The 16,709-nt window shown below is 38.0% G+C and overlaps 1 protein-coding gene across 1 annotated transcript in view; it reads left to right on the plus strand.

Annotated features, from left to right (window-relative positions):
• The window catches only part of iqsec1a (IQ motif and Sec7 domain ArfGEF 1a), a 91,779-nt gene that overhangs the window by 58,610 nt on the left and 16,460 nt on the right, over positions 1–16,709 (plus strand). The window contains 2 exon segments of the mRNA XM_051095944.1: positions 11,646–11,931; positions 14,389–15,590. Coding sequence (XP_050951901.1) covers positions 11,646–11,931; positions 14,389–15,590 — 1,488 coding nt within the window.

The raw sequence follows: 16,709 nt of genomic DNA on the forward strand, positions 1-16,709 counted from the left end.
ATGCCTTCCTTGAAGTGACCATCACTAACAGACTTTTGGAAAGGATTTAGTTGGAATGTCCCTACCTTTCCTGAAGTGAAAACACCATTGGAATTCACCCAAATCTCCTTTCTAGACTCAGACTGTTAATTGTACCTCAGCAGATATGACCACATTACATGCCTACTTCCAGAAAAAGCACATCAGAATCAGAAATATGGAATGACATCAGTTTCCGCTGGTGTTACTGTATGACATTTTTCATGGGTGGTGTTGCGTTTTAACTCTCTTTGAGGGTGGAGGCCTCTTTTCATATTTTCTGCTCAGTTCTTGTTAAGCTATATAACTTTGTGATTACTTAAGGCTGGTTAATGAGAATATAATAATGACTGGCTAGCGCAATAATACGACGTTATGATTGTGGGCCTGGTGGGAGTTAGTCATTGCAGGCATATGCTTTGAGTTGAAGCAGATGTTTTATGAGAGGCCGGTTGGGTTTCCCGGATCTGGCTGCAAGCATGTCAGGCAGACTCTTTCTGTGAATAACAGTCTATCCAAACAACAAGCCCTCCCCCAAACCACCAACATACAGCACGTCTTAGCATGATATGAGGTGAACACATTCAAGATGTTCTTTAGAATCACATCAGATGAGTTATTCCATTTTCCAGTTGAGGTTTGCTGCATGCATGTCTGTATTTTTCACTACTGAGCTAAAGAGGGCATGTGTGATTGGGAAGTTTGATGTGACAGGTGACGCGTGCATAGGTTGACTATGTGTTCTGGGGGAGGGACAGCTGCACTTCACTGCTATGGACACAGCTTCAGTGAGTAAAATAGCCCATTCTCTCACATGCTCACAGACATCATGTCATTCATTCTCTGACTTACGGATGTTTGCGTTGCTTCTCTGAACTTGTGAACTTGTTTCCTTTAGCAATGCACCGTTTGAAGTTTTAGTCGAAGCAAACCAAAGGAAGCAGTCATTTTCTCCACAGGGAAAGAAATGTCCCGCTTCTAATTAGAGGACGTGGTCACCTTCATCCAGCAATGCAGGCGCAGTGATTGGTGTCCTTGTAAAGGAAACAGTTGGCCATCTGGTACTGATTTTCTCTTTTTCCTGTCACCTCAGACGCCATTATTCAGAGAGGGCCAGTGAACCTTCCAAGCACCTCTACACCCCCATCTCACCCTCCTCATGCCGTCATGTAGAGCACTGTCAGTCCACGGACATGCGTGCAGACCTACAGCTGCTTGTCACATGATATGTTTTTGTACTTGCACTGTATATATAATGCCTTATTATGTAATAAAAATATTTAGGGCCCAACATGCCACTTTAATTTCATTAGTTTGTTTGTATACTGTATAGGTACAGTTGAAGTGAAAAGTTTACATACACCTTGCAGAATCTGCAAAATGTTAATTATTTACCCAAAATAAGAGGGATAACACAAAATGCATTTTATTTTATTATTTACTACTGACCTGAATAAGATATTTCACATAAAAGACGTTTACATATAGTTCACAAGAGAAAATAATAGTTGAATTTATAAAAATGACATACAATTACACCCTTTTAAAACCTACAATTGATTCTTAATACTGTGTTGTCACCTCAAAACTTTTTGTATTTGAAGATCAGGGTAAATTGAACTTATTTTGTCTTCTGGGAAACATGTAAGTATCTACTGTAGCTTCTGAAGGGCAGTACTAAATGAAAAAATGATATTCAGGCAAAATAAGAAAAATGAACACATCTTAATTCTGTTCAAAAGTTTTCACCCCTGGCTCTTAATGCATTGCTTTTCCTTCTGGAGCATCAGTGAGCGTTTGAACCTTCTGTAATAGTTCCATATGAGTCCCTCAGTTGTCCTCACTGTGAAATAGTAGATCTCAAAATTGTTGAAAAGGGATCAAATAGACAAAAATGCTGAAAAGCCAAAGAATTTGTGGGACCTAAAGGATTTTTCTAAAGAACAGAATGAACATGAACAACTATCACTGAAAAAAAAAAAAAATAATAATACACACATCTGTGTATTATTTAGGTTAACAACACAGTATTCAGAGTGTATGTAAACTTTTGAACGGGCCATTTTTATAAATTTCTTGTAGACTAGTGAGCACCTTTTATGTGAAATATCTTATTCAGGTCCGTACTAAATAAAAAAAAATAACATTCATTTTGTATGAGCCGTTTTATTTTGATAAAATAATCATTTTGCAGATGCAATGTGTATGTAAACTTTTGACTTCAGCTGTATCTATACAGTATCTTAACAGGTGTAACTATAAATTGACAATATATGAAAAAGAATTAATTCAACCTCTATAAAGCCATTAAAGTAAGGCTTTAGTATTCATATATGAATTCAAATGAAGGTCACTGAAGCAAGGTCAAAGAAAACTCAACGTCCTTTTCTCTCTAAACACATGCAGCACGTTTTTGTAATGCTGAGAAAGAGTGTGCATTTGTCATTCAGAGTCTCTAAACACATGAAGCATGTAGACGTGAAGCATAAACACATGATCGTCAGTGCAGAGCAGCAAATGCTGGATAGTTCGAACAGGACAATCTCTCTCTCTTGCTCTCTTTCTCTGAAAGGCTCTATTAATAGCGGTGCTTCCTCTTTTTCCCACTTGCATTCCTATGCCGCCCCGTGCAGAAGTCACCCTGTGAGCGTTCACTCATTCATTGGTTCCTTCCTTCTCTCCCGCCTTCTTTCAGAAGCACAACCTCTTACTGTACATCTGAAGCAGGGTTTGAGTTTCATTGGCTGTTGGCATCAAATCTCTCGGTGGAATTCCTCTTGGTGGATGTGACAGATAGCCTCGCCCCCTCACGCTGAGACACAGACACAGACAGACAGACAGAGGGAGACAGGCTCTGTCGGAGACAGCAGTCGTAGTGAGCGGTAGAACCGTTCTAGTGCTGAGCTCAAGAAGTGGAGCTTTTGAATCCAGTGATGGTTGAGTTTTCTGCATTGTGGACGTGTTTTCTTCTGCAGATATGTGGTGTTTGCAGTGCAACTCAGAGAAGACGCAGTCCCTGCTTGAACTGGAGCTGGACAGCTGGTAAGACGGGACTATGACAAGTGTTTGTGTGGAAGTTTGATCTAATGTTTAAACAGTGTGGTTTGATATTGATTGTGTGGATTCATTAAAAACATGCCATTAAAGAATAGTTGTTCTTATTGATATATTCAGTGATGTTACTGACAGTGGCATTTGTCAATACATCTGAAAGTCAATGTGCATATAGAAGCTTATCATATGCTGTTGACCTGTAAATTTAGCACTGGTTTCATTCATGCTTTGGTCTCTGTAGCAGTGGTTATGTGTCCTGACAGAAGCATTGCTCTATATTTATGAGATGATCACATTTATGAAGGTGTTTTTTTTAGCCCAGTGTAACGTGACAGTCCACATTTTTCAGGTCTTGAACACAGAGTTCTTAGACAGTGTGAAACTGAATATATTTGCGTTATTTATTAGTCAGAGATGTCCTGAGGTAAGACATCTTATTCGAGGCTTTCATGCAGAGAAGCACTTTAAAGCTTCATGTTATGGTTTATTTATAATGTCCACTGCTGTTGTGGAAGGTCTGTACTTCACTGTTAACTGTTGGAAGGTCATGAGTCATTCGTCTTTCTGGAAGAATTTTCAAATTACAGTTGCAGTTTGTGGTTTGTTATTACCTTTTGTGGAATTTTTTTTCCCTGTGGTGATGGAAGGCAGGGCCTGAGTTTTCAGTTCAGCACTTGTGTGTTGTGTTTTCATCTGTTGTGTGCTATGTCACATGTCTGCAGTGCTGAGCTAGATAACAGAATAACAACAGAAAGATCAGCAGGGAACGGCTGCTTCCTTTGCTGGAGGACACATAACAGCCACCTCATGTCCTGTGCCAACAGCCCTACAGCAAAACTACAAAATCAGCAAACAATCTGACTCTGGAGATATTATTTTTATTGTAATATTGTTGGTTTTGTGAGCCTGTGTGATTCTTTGGTATCCAGTGACTCTGTCATCCAATAATTCAATGACTAATTGCAAGAGCTCTGAAATATGTAGGATGTTTAGTGGCTTCAAAATATATTAGAACGTTTCACTCTAAATGCCCGACTGTTATTGCATTGGATAAAAAAATCAAAGCAAGTGACAGCGGTAAACTAATTCTCCTAAAGCTTTTCTCAGAACTGACTTCTCTTTTCTCAATTACCTTGCACTTTTGCGTTGACTTTTAAGCAATTGGTGTCAAGTTGATAAGCCTGTTCTCCTCAAGTTCACACACGGCAGACTGACCACAGGTGTAGTTCATATATAGTTCATCACATCACAGCTATGAGCATGTTCCACCAACATGTGACAAAGCAAAAAAAAAAAAGTGTCACAATGTCAGTCATTTTGAGCTGCATATCTGTTGTCTGCTGTAGCTGTTTTCCCATCAAATCTACAACACATTTGTGTGTGTGTGTACATAATATATATATATATACATATATATATAATCTTTTCTAACAATATGTCTTTCTTTCAATGAAGAAAGAAAAAAACTTTGACCCCAAACTTTGAACAGTATTGTATATTCTGATGAAATGCGTCAGGCACTAAGTATGTGGTAGCCACGGAGGGATCAGAGGCAACCCTAATAATTATTGTTTTTTTATTATTATTATTATTATGACATAATTTAATAATATTATTAAAATTACTATTATTACTTGCCCTCTTTATTGTCCTCCACCCTTTCCAAATCTAAATGAAATAAATATTATTATTATTATTATTATTATTATTGTTGTTGTTGTTGTTGTTGATCACAGGCGCATGAATATACACACAGGAGTTATCTAAATGGACTTGTAATGTTGGCTGTTAGTATATATGTTTATTTGTCTAATTGAATCTATATGTCTGGCACATTTAAATATTGTCACATTCCTTACTTATTATTATTATTAAACCACTATTTTATATTGAAAAAATATTTCTCAATATTACTTTTTTTCTGTATTTTTAATAAAAAAAATGAAGCCTTGGTGAGTAGAAAAGACTTCTTTAAAAACATAATATATATATATATATATATATATATATATATATATATATATATTAATATAATATAATTTAAAACATAAAATAATGTTTTTTTTTTATTTTAATATACTTTAAAATATATTTTATTCCTGGGATGCAAAGCTGAAATTTCATCAGCTGTTACTCCAGTCACATGATCCTTTAGAAATTATTGTAATATGCTGATTTATTATTATAATTATCAATGTTGGAAACAGCTGTGCTGCTAAATAATTTTTTGGAACCTGTGATTCTTTTTTTTTTCAGGATTCTCTGATGAATAACAAGATCAGCATTTATTCAAAATATATATCTTCTCTAACAATGTAAATCTATTAACTTTTTATTAATTTAACACATCCTTGGTGAATAAAAGTATTAATTTCTTACAAAAAAGAAAGACTGACCCCAAACTTTTGAACAGTAGTGTATATTGTTACAAAAGATTTCTATTTTAAATAAATGCTGTTCTTTTTAACTTTAAAAGTTTCACAGGTTTCAAAAAAATATTAAGCAACACAACTGTTTCCAGCACTGAAAATGAAACAGCATATATGAATTATTTCTGAAGGATCATGTGACACTGAATACTTTTTTCCTGTATTTTTGATCAAATAAACAGCCTTAGAGTACAGCATTAGAAATACATTAAAAATCATGTTGATCCCAAACTTTTGACCAGCAGTGTCATATATGTGCTTGAGCTGTCCTTTAAATATCAAAACAAGTGGCGTTTGTTTTAGTTATCTAATCCAGTGACTTGCTGGTGTGGCTTTGTGGCTTAAGTGTCCAAACACTTTTTGAGATCACTGTTTGTTAAACATGTGATGCTGTGTTTGTACATTTTTATGTCATCTACAGTAAAACTGCAAGTGGGTCATCTGGTCTGCAGTGTGTTGTAGGCACATATGGAAATCCACTTGAGACAACCAGCATGCTCAGACGCACACTCACACACACAGGGCTGAAGTCTGCTCTTCATTAATGTGATGGACTCCCAAAACTCCCAAAGATTTTTCCTGCCCTCTTTCTCATCCACCTTTATTTACTTGGAATGCTGGAATTCCTCTGCTATTTGTCAAACACCCAGTGGGGATCGTTTGACAGATGCAACATCCTCTTGCACACCCCCAACCCAAAAGAAAATGCCAAATTCTAATACCGTCAGGGTTTTTTTTATTTTTTTGGATTGAGGTATTTGTTTGTTTTACTAATAGACAAGGCACCAGAAGTGAGAGAACATGTTGTTTTTTTTTTTCTTTAGTTTACATGTGGAAATTTTCTGTAGTTATGGTGGCCACTCTAGATTTACTGTTAGAAACACAATTCAGGCTCTGTGAGTCTCTGCGACTGTAAGAGGAAATGTCATTTTAGACTGTTCTTCATTTTCCCCTCAATCATACAGCAGCTGTTCCTTTTTAATGTGACCTATGATGGGGAAATGACTTCACTAGAAGAGTCTGAGTCATTCATGCTTTAGCACATGCACACTTTCACAGAGTTTTGGCAAAACTCAAATCACTAATTTAAACTTCATTTACAGAGTTTCTAAATGTTAACTTGTTTGAGAACTTATTCAAATATCATGAACAGAATTGCTCTGACCTTTTTTACGGGCATTTGTAGAAGTTTCTCTTTCAGATGCAAAATTTATGGGAGGAGAGTATTTAAATGAATTATGTAAAATGATTTAATAAGGTTAGTCAGTTTTCTTGTGTTTGCCCCATCATTTTAGCCATATCACCCTGCAGCCCAAGACTGGTTGCCCACTGAAGCTAAGCAGGGTTGAGCCTGGTCAGTACCTGGATGGGAGACCTCCTCGGAAAACAAGGTTGCTGCTGGAAGAGGCAGGGGGTGCTCATCTTGTGGTCTGTGTGGGTCCTAATGCCCCAGTGTAGTGATGGGGACACTATACTGTCAAAAGAGCACCATCCTTCGGATGAGATGTTAAACTGAGGTCCTGACTCTCTGTGGTCATTAAAAATCCCCGGATGTCTTTCGAAAAAGAGTAGGGGTGTAACCCTGGCATCCTGGCCAAATGTGCCCATTGGCCTCCTAATCATCCCCATATTCTGATTGGCTTCATCACTCACATCTCCTCTCCACCAATAAGCTGGTGTGTGGTGGGCGTTCTGGCGCAATATGGCTGCCGTCGCATCATCCAAGTGGATGCTGCGCACTGGTGGTGGTTGAGGAGATTCCCCCTTCGATGTAAAGTGCTTTGAGTGCCCAGAAAAGTGCTATATAAATGTAAGGAATTAATCATTTAACGCCCCCCAAAAAGCACATCTTCAGCCATTTTGTGCCTGTGTTGTTAGTAGGGCTGCCCCCTAATAGTTGACTAACCGTTAGTCAATGAGAATAGGCTTGGTCAACCAAAATTTTATTAGTCGCTTAGTCGGAGGGAAAAAAATCCATAGGAAGTGACGAAGTGTAGGTTAGACAAGAATATCTCCGATTGAGCGATTGAGGTGTTGTGTTGCTGGATGTAATAATGAAATAGTGGTCGTCATTTACTCCCGACATCTGAGCCGCTGAAGATTCAGTGGATTACATTTGTGTGTGAAGGGAATGCGCCTCCCAATCTAGTATATCGAGTATAAGGGTTTTTCTTTTATGAATATTTGCGATCGCCTTTCTGAATAACGTACTAGTTAGCAAGTTTAGCGACTAAACGCGGCTAAAGTAAACAGGCTCGTCACTCCACAGAGAGAAGAGAGGGGCGGGGGCGAGCAGAGCTCATTTGCATTTAAAGGAACAATCCCTTACAATGAGATGATTTTTGCAGAGCTGATTTTGACACGTAAAAAGGGTGTTGTTTTACACAACCATTGAGCATTTTTAACCAAAGTATATTATAGACTTTTCATTAAGACCCTAAAGAATCATATCAACTTGTGGAAAATGGGCATCTGATGACTCCTTTAAGTATACTACTTTTTAGGTATTACTTCGTATATTTTTTGATATATGAGAATATCTGAGGATACAAAACACCAAAAGAAACAGGGTATCTGCTTGTAAAAAAAAAAATAATAAAATAAAATAAATAAATAATCTTCTTTTTCATAAGAGTTATGGAAATGCACTGGTCTGCATTCTTTAATGTGCACATTGTCAGTAGATCAGACACAGAACTGTCCACTCCCATCTGCTCTTTTGTGCAGATTGCCCAGTAAATTTGGCCTGTAGTTTGTAATGGTCCTGAAAACTAGAGATGTCCCAAGGGTCTTAGCATCTCTACACACTAGAGATTGCTCATATAAGGACAGAGTGTAGTTGAAGTTGTTACAGTACATTGTAATTCTGCCAATTCATTGGATCTTGCCCTTTGAATGGCTGCCTTACAATGTATGTGAGGGCTGAATTAATTCATGCTGCAGTATTTCAATCACTGGAGATCACAGAGTTGTTGTGTTGTTGGATGCTGGTAGACATTCCCATCTGTATGACACAAGCCACTATGTGCACTCCCATTGGTCACTGCCGTGTCTTTTTCGCTGCTCATTTGTGTAAACTTGAGCTTTGCAACTGCTGACATAAGTAACAAAAGTGACGTAAGTGTCAGTGTTGGTCAGTGAATGACAGGAACTAGTTATGAACTAAATTTCCCCTAATAACATTTTGGATGCTGCCTTATCCTTTGCACGTTAAAGGCAAAGGATAAATCCTAAATATGTCACAATTTAGCAGTAAATGCACACTGAAATTCTCAGTGATTTTACATGAGTAACATGGTTTCTAAACTGCGTGCTGGCATTTATGTTTGAGCACTAGGTAGGCTGGCCACCCGCGAGAGAGGAACGTGTCAGTGTTTGCCAGGACAGATGGTGCATGAGATTCGTCTCGAGAGATATTATGCAAGAAGTGTGAATTTCACTGTGCCAACAGCACATCTCCATGACTGCATGTACTCTATGTGAATGTGTGGACATGACACTCGTCTGGTGTCTTGGTCATTGAGATCTTCACCCTGAAGGCCCTTTTAATGCATCACAATTAGACAAACAGTTCTGTACTGTACTTGCATTGCCTTGTATTGGTTGTATGAGGATGAAAAATGGTGCCTGATAGCAAGCATTGATATTTTAATACCAATGCTATTTTTGCTACTGCTTAATAAGTCTAGCATGATTAGAGAAGCTGTATTATGATAATTCTGTAAAACTAAATTTATGATGTGTAAATAACTTCAGGATGGTTGTAACTAAAAGTAAGATTGAGAGTGTATTTATGGATGAAGCACCACTAGTCATATTCTTCTCAAGTTTCATAAAAAGGTGTGCTTAGTTTATTCAGCGCATTCAGCGCCTCTCCTGCTGCATTGAAAGGTCTTGTTTACACTTGTTTGTACAGTGATGCATGTGACTAGAGGCATGACAATCTCAAACTTGGAGGAGGAAGTTGTTGAAGGAAGTTTCTTTTCTACATTATTAGAGCAAAATCCTGTACATGCAAGCGAGTCCATGACTGTACGCTGAGGTGCTGGTTTGTAAATGATTGGTTTCATCAGTGCAGACTTTGGCTCCCAACAGGAAACTGAACTGCCCTTTGAACTTGCGGCTTGTAATGGCAGATAAGCAGAAGAAGCTGAACTTCTTTGGCAGGAGGTCTTTCTTTGGACAACGTTCACGTCGAAATGCTGCAGAGAATAAGAGTTAGTGAGTAGTGTTTATGTTAATATGGAAAATATATGCTTTGACTGAAGTAAACATAGCTGAGCCATACACACACGTGGCTCGCTTGCAATAAGAAAAGGTCTCCTGTTACTGAGTTTGTGTGCTAAACATGTGCTAGATAGATGTGCAGACCATCAGACAACTGTCTTATCTCTTATTTGGATAGCCTGAATGTATTTGGTATAATTTGATTGAATATATTTAGATTGGACCTCAAAACAGCTGAGATAATTGTTAGTTTTAATATTCCTTTTTACCATAATGTTTGTTTCAGCAGTTGTCATACATGAAGACTTTTAAGCAAGCCTGCTGTCAGAGGTTGTTTGTTATGTGTATATGTTCTTACTTTTGCCCCTCTGTGGTTGGATTTTGATTAGAAATGTTATACATTTTTCTACCAACATTTTTTTTTTGCTGGGTTGTGGGCAGTTTCAAGGGAGTTTCTTTTTGGTTGGTTTCTAGGGGTTTCTGGCTATATTCTGGTTTGTCTATTACTCAGCTAAGCCAATAAATTAAGCCAATTTTCTTGTGTGCCATGTCACTTAGAAAAGTAACAGAGCTCTCATTAACAAGGTGCATGATTTAAAATTTTTATTGAAATCAGGTTATACAAGTTGTTCAAATATTACATGACATGCATATGTGCCAAAAAACGGTGTGTATAATAGCTTTAAGGCAAAGTCATGATTATTAATATATTCACAGTTTGATTTATTATAAATTTAGTTTGAAATTTCAAGTGCAGAAGTCACAGTTCTCTTCTGGTGCTTCCTGAATGTGTTCACCCCTAAATGTTTCTTCATATACTATTCTCTTTTTAACTTGAACAACGAAGGCTGCATTTGCATAGATCCAATCTTTTGACACATATCCTGTTTACTTAAGTCTCACCTGACTGCCAAAATATACTGACATCAACACCTGCAATAGTTCTCACAAGTGTTGAATATGAGCACAACCAAATGTAATGCTTTTAGCATGCCAATGCTTTTGTCTGTATTGGCTGACAAAACATCACAACAATGTGCATCTGATTCTGCAAAGGACAAGGCAGAAATTTTATATTTTTGCTATGCAGTGATCAGTGCATGATTTATGTAACTACTATCTTGATGGAATTGTTACATTGCGGCACAGATTGATCCAACCGGTAACTTCATTAGTGCTCCATTGACTGTTTCATTATGATTCTGAGTGTGAGCACAGGGATAGGTCAGGCGTGAAAAAGAAGCAAACACAGAAACATATAAAAGCTTTTCATATCTCAGCTTGTAAGACATCTTTAGAGAGCATAGAGACTATTAATACCTGTATACACTATAAAAAAAAAAAAAAAAACACAATTTGTTGAGTCAGCTTAAAATAATTTGTTACCCTGCTGCCTTAAAATAAGTTACATAAAAACTCAAATAAGTGACAACTTAGATATTTGAGTGGACTTAACAACAAAATTGGTTTGTTAAACTTAAAAGCTGGGTAAGTAACCCAGCTGCCTAAAAAATTTAAGTTGAATCAACTTAAATATCTAAGTTGTCACTTAGTACAACTTAACATTTCAAGTTGACAAACCTTTTTTAAGTCAACCGAACTTGAAATTTTAAGGCAGCCTGGTAACAAATTAATTTAAGTTGACTCAACAAATTGTTTTTTACAGTGTAGGAGGGGTTATGCAGAAAGCTTAGATGCTTAATACTATTGGCATGTACTTGACCATGTAAAACAATTAGGATGGATTTGTCAACATTAAAAAGGCTAAGAAAAAATAAGTTTACATAACTTTACATGAGAAACTTTTCTGTACATGTAAGTATGCAACGCGTGTGCAGTTAGTAATTATGACACACCGTACCATGTAAATGTTGTAAATGTGTATTTTTACATTCTTTAATTTGTTTTCCTGTCTAGTGTGGAGGGGAATGTTCAAAACAGTGAGCCGGGCCCTTCCTTGGACACCAGCATAGGATATGGCCATGGCCGTGGCCCTGTCACACACAGTTCTTCCTTGAGTCCGGACCAGTTTGAGAGCCCAGTGTACGGCCACAGCGTCCAACCAGGCCCACAGCGCCCTCAGCGACCCAAACTACAGCACTCTCAATCTATCCTCCGCAAGCAGGCAGAGGAGGAGGCCATCAAACGCTCACGCTCCCTCTCTGAAAGCTATGAGCTCTCCACAGACCTTCAGGACAAGAAGGTACAGAATCCTGGCAAATTAGTATTGGCCCAGAAGTTTGAACTAACCTAATCTGCATTTGTATTATTATTTTATTTGTTGTTTAAGTGTTTTGTCACACATTTTTATGGCTGCCCTTGACTAAAGAGTTTTCTGGTCGTCTAGTAGTCCTTCATTTTAAGCATTATTCAGCTATTAGTCGCATGTTTATTAATAAACCATTTAAATCATATTAATGAGCCTTTAATTGCCTACATAGCCTAATAAGCGCCACAGCACACCGGCGGATATAATATAATTATGAATGTGTCAGGGACACATCTAGGAGACTGCATTAATGTTTTTATCATTTATTGATAAACTAGCGCTTTCTTTGTTTTCGGCTTAAGAGATAAAGTCGGCCACACTGACTATATATATTTGTTTTCTATTTAAATTGGTTCATTTAAAAATTATACATTTCACTCTCTATAGATATATTTTTCATGTCTGTAAGGCAAGTATACACAGAGTTTAAAAGTTCACAAGTTCACAGAGACCAAGTCGGCAGAAAACGCATTCTGTTTGCTTTCATTATTTTACAAAATCGCAATGTTTTGTTATTGTGAGTGCACACAAATAAATGTTGAGTACAGATTCGAAAGATGTATTACTCTTATCAGTATGACCAAAAATGACAGAGTATTTTAAGAGCCAGTGAGCGCTCCACCGCCTCCATCTGTCATGCAGTAAGCACAGACACTTCAATAGCGCACATTTTTCTAGGTTAACATTAGATTGAGCGGCCATGTAAAGTTGCTAATACATACTGTACATCTTTCAGATTAAAAGCCTGTTCTTGTCGACTAATCGATAGTCGACTATTAGGAAGCAGCCCCACTAATTTTATCACCTATTTTATCAGAATTAAGAATAAGTGGGACTCTAAAGGGAATTTATCCAAGACCAAACCTAAAACATACAGTAAATCATACATTCTAATTTAATAAAACATTTTGGTAACACTTTTGTTGTTACTATTGTTGACAATAAGTAACACTGCACCTACATGTCACTACCCTAACTCTCATTAGAGACTGTCTGCTTAATAACTGCTAACTCTTTATTGTGATGGTCTCCCAACAGACGTACTACTGACTATAAATAATTTTGCAAGTACATGTCAACTTAATCTAACCCTAACCTTACCAGTCTACTAATACTCTAGTAACACTCTGGTGAGAGTTTTTGTGCCAAATGTTTCAGGGTAGAGACCAGTGATCTAAATAAGCAAAATTAGCAAAAGACTGGCCTTAATTAGCAAATATTACTGCATCACATCACCTTATTGCCTTATTGAGCTTGACAAGGCCAATAATGAAATACTGATGAAGACTGTAAGAGAGATGTTTGTTTCATGTAATCAAGAAAGACTTATGATGTCAGTCCTTTAAATTTGATGTTTGAATTATCAAAGCATTTTTATATAACTAGAAATGTCACAACATAACGAAGCTGAACAGAATGTGCGGAAACAAAAAAAAAAAAGTATTTTGCACAATCATGATTATCAACAACGTTGTGTGTTTCAAAACCTGGGTAACACTGTATTTTGATATATTTTTGAAACACACACACAGCGTTGTTGACAATCAGACCTTCTACTATTATGTAACTTTGTAGCTACATGTCAACTAGCAGTCATTAAAAAAGTGACTGTCTGCTTACTGTATACTGTATCTGCTAACATTTTATTTTGATGTTCCCTCAACAGACATTTTACTGACTATAAGTAACTTTACAAGTACATGTCAGCCTATTCTACTAATCCTAACAGTCTACTAAAAATCTAATGAGAGTTACTTAACATTATAGTTGAAAATTCATGACAGTATTTTGAGATATAGTTGCAGAATTACAGTCAGTTTAGTTTGGGGACCAATTCTCGCTATTAAATAACTATTAACTATGACTTTTGCCTAAAAAAAACTCTTAACTACTGCTTAGTCAGGCAGTTGTTTAGGTATGGGGTCAAATTAAGGGATCTAAAATGTGGTCATGGAATAAGGCATTAATACAGAGGTACCCAAACTCGGCCCTGGAGAACCAGTGTTTTGCAGAGTTACCTCCAACTTGCCTCAACACACCTGCTGGGAAGTTACTAGTACTAGTATGGCTAGTAAGAATTTGATTAGCTGGTTCAGGTGTGTCTAATTGGTGTTGGACCTAAACTCTACAGGACAGTGGTTGAGTTTGGGCACCACTGCTTTAATATGTGCTTTATAATTACTAAAAAACAACCTATATGCTAGTAATATGCATGCTAATGAGCAGCTATTTAATAGAGTGAGAACTGGATGTTCTGTTACGTAAAGTTAGTAGAATGTCTAAAGGGGACGTTAAACATTATTGTTTATACAGTACGTGTTATACCCCCTAATTAACCCTAATTGGTTTGTTATGATACCGTCTTAATTATATGTTTCTTGTTTTCCCAAGGTGGAAATGCTTGAGCGGAAATATGGAGGCCGTTTCATAACCCGCCATGCTGCACGCACCATCCAGACGGCTTTCCGCCAGTACCAAATGAACAAGAACTTTGAGCGTCTCAGGAGCTCTATGTCGGAGAACCGCATGTCCCGCAGGATTCTTTTGTCCAACATGAGGATGCAGTTTTCCTTTGAAGGACCTGAGAAAGTCCACGCCCCTCTTTTGGAGGGGAGGCAAATGTCTCTCCTGGACGATGTCAGCCAAGTAGGAGGCATGGTGCAGGCTGGAGAGATGGTTCCTGTCATTTTGGAAGCCCCAGAACCGCAAAACGACTTAACAGATGCGATCACAGAGCTAGAGGATACTTTCTCAAGGCAAGTGAAGTCGTTGGCGGAGTCGATCGACGACGCGCTGAACTGCCGTAGTCTGCACAAAGACGAGATGCAGCCTGAGCAAGTGGTTTGTCAAGAGGGGATGCAGCAGGATGATGAGCTTCCTCAGCCTGATAAGCACCACAAGCTGGATGAGATCTGTGACGTGACGCTCTTTATCGATGAAGAGGAGCTCTCTCCACTGGTTCAGTCGTCCTGCCCAATAGAGCAGCCATCTGGCTCTGAGTCTGAACAGCACATGCAGACTGTCAGCTGGTCTGTGAATGCCAAGGATGACAAGGTGGACTCGGACACTAGCTACAGAAGCACTCCTTCTCTCGAATGCCAGGGGCCGCGGATCTGTGCAGACTTACCCCTGTTGACCATCGAGCCTCCCAGCGACAGCTCAGCAGATGTAAGCGATCGCTCTGAGCACGGTTCAGTCCAGCCACTAAATATTCACGAACGCACTGCAGCGGCACCACGGGCAGGCCCCAAACAAGTCACACATGGACTACCTCCTAGAGTTCCCTCGCTTTCTCGAGACGAAGAGCCGCTTAGACACCGGCAGGTGGAGAGCCACCTGGCCACCAACGGCAACAGGCAGAGCAAGTCAGAGTCAGACTTTTCAGACGGAGACAATGACAGTATTAACAGCAATTCAAATTCCATTGACACCATAAACTCTGAATTGTCATCTAGAGATGAGAATCTGAGAGAACAGAGTCTCAGCAAACAGACCTACCACAAAGACACTCGCAACAGCTGGGACTCTCCGGCCTTCAGCAGTGATATCATGCGCAAGAGACAATACCGCATCGGCCTCAACCTCTTCAATAAGTATGTATTTTAGAGATTACACATTTTGGTAACACTTTATTTTACGGTGTCTTTGTGTTACATGTACTAACTACGTACCTACTATTATTATAACAATAAATTATGCACAATTACATGCAGGTAACCCTAAGACAAACCCTAATCCTAACCCTAACCATATAGTAAGTACATGTAGTTAATCAATATTACTCAGTACTTAAATGTATAATTAAACTGTTACAAGGACACCTTAAAATAAAGTGTAACTGACATTTTATTACCAAAAGAACTGGGTACGAAGGGATGTCGGTAACACTTTTTAAGGACCGATTCTAAGTATTAAGAAGTTGCTTATTAGCATTCATATTACTAGCATATTAGCTATTTATTAGTAATTAAAAAGCACATATTAAAGGAGAAGTCCACTTCCAGAACAATTAATTTACAGATAATGTACTCACCCCCTTGTCATCCAAGATGTTCACGTCTTTCTTTCTTTAGTCGTAAAGAAATTGTTTTTTGAGGAAAACATTTCAGGATTTTTCTCCATATAATGGACTGATATGGTGCCCCGATTTTGAACTTCCAAAATGCAGTTTAAATGCAGCTTCAAACTATCCCAAATGCGGTTGTACACGATCCCAGCTGAGGAAGAAGGGTCTTATCTAGTGAAATCTATTTTCATTAAAAAAAATACAATTGAAATACTTTTTCATCTCAAACGCTCGTCTTGTCTTACTCTGCCTGGACTCTTGTGTATTCTAGCTCAAGACCGTTAGGGTATGTCGAAAAACTCTGATTGTATTTTCTCCCTCAACTTCAAAAATCATTTCAAAATCATCCTACATCGCTGCAGAAGTACCGAACCAGTCTTTGCAAAGTGAACATGCAAAGAAGATCAAACACCCTTAACAAAAAAGGTAAAACAGCGATATAGGACGATTTTGAAGTTGAGGGAGAACATGAGATGGGAGTTTTTCGACATACACTAACTGTCATGAACCGGAACAAAAACAGAGGTCGGGAAGAGTAAGATGAGACGAGCGTTTGACATTAAAAAGTACATAAATTGTATTATTTTTATGAAAAAAGATAAAACAAAAACGATTGTTTCGCTAGATAAGACATGAACATCTTGGA

The sequence above is a fragment of the Labeo rohita genome, chromosome 23 (assembly GCF_022985175.1).
Source record: "Labeo rohita strain BAU-BD-2019 chromosome 23, IGBB_LRoh.1.0, whole genome shotgun sequence".
NCBI lineage: Eukaryota > Metazoa > Chordata > Actinopteri > Cypriniformes > Cyprinidae > Labeo > Labeo rohita.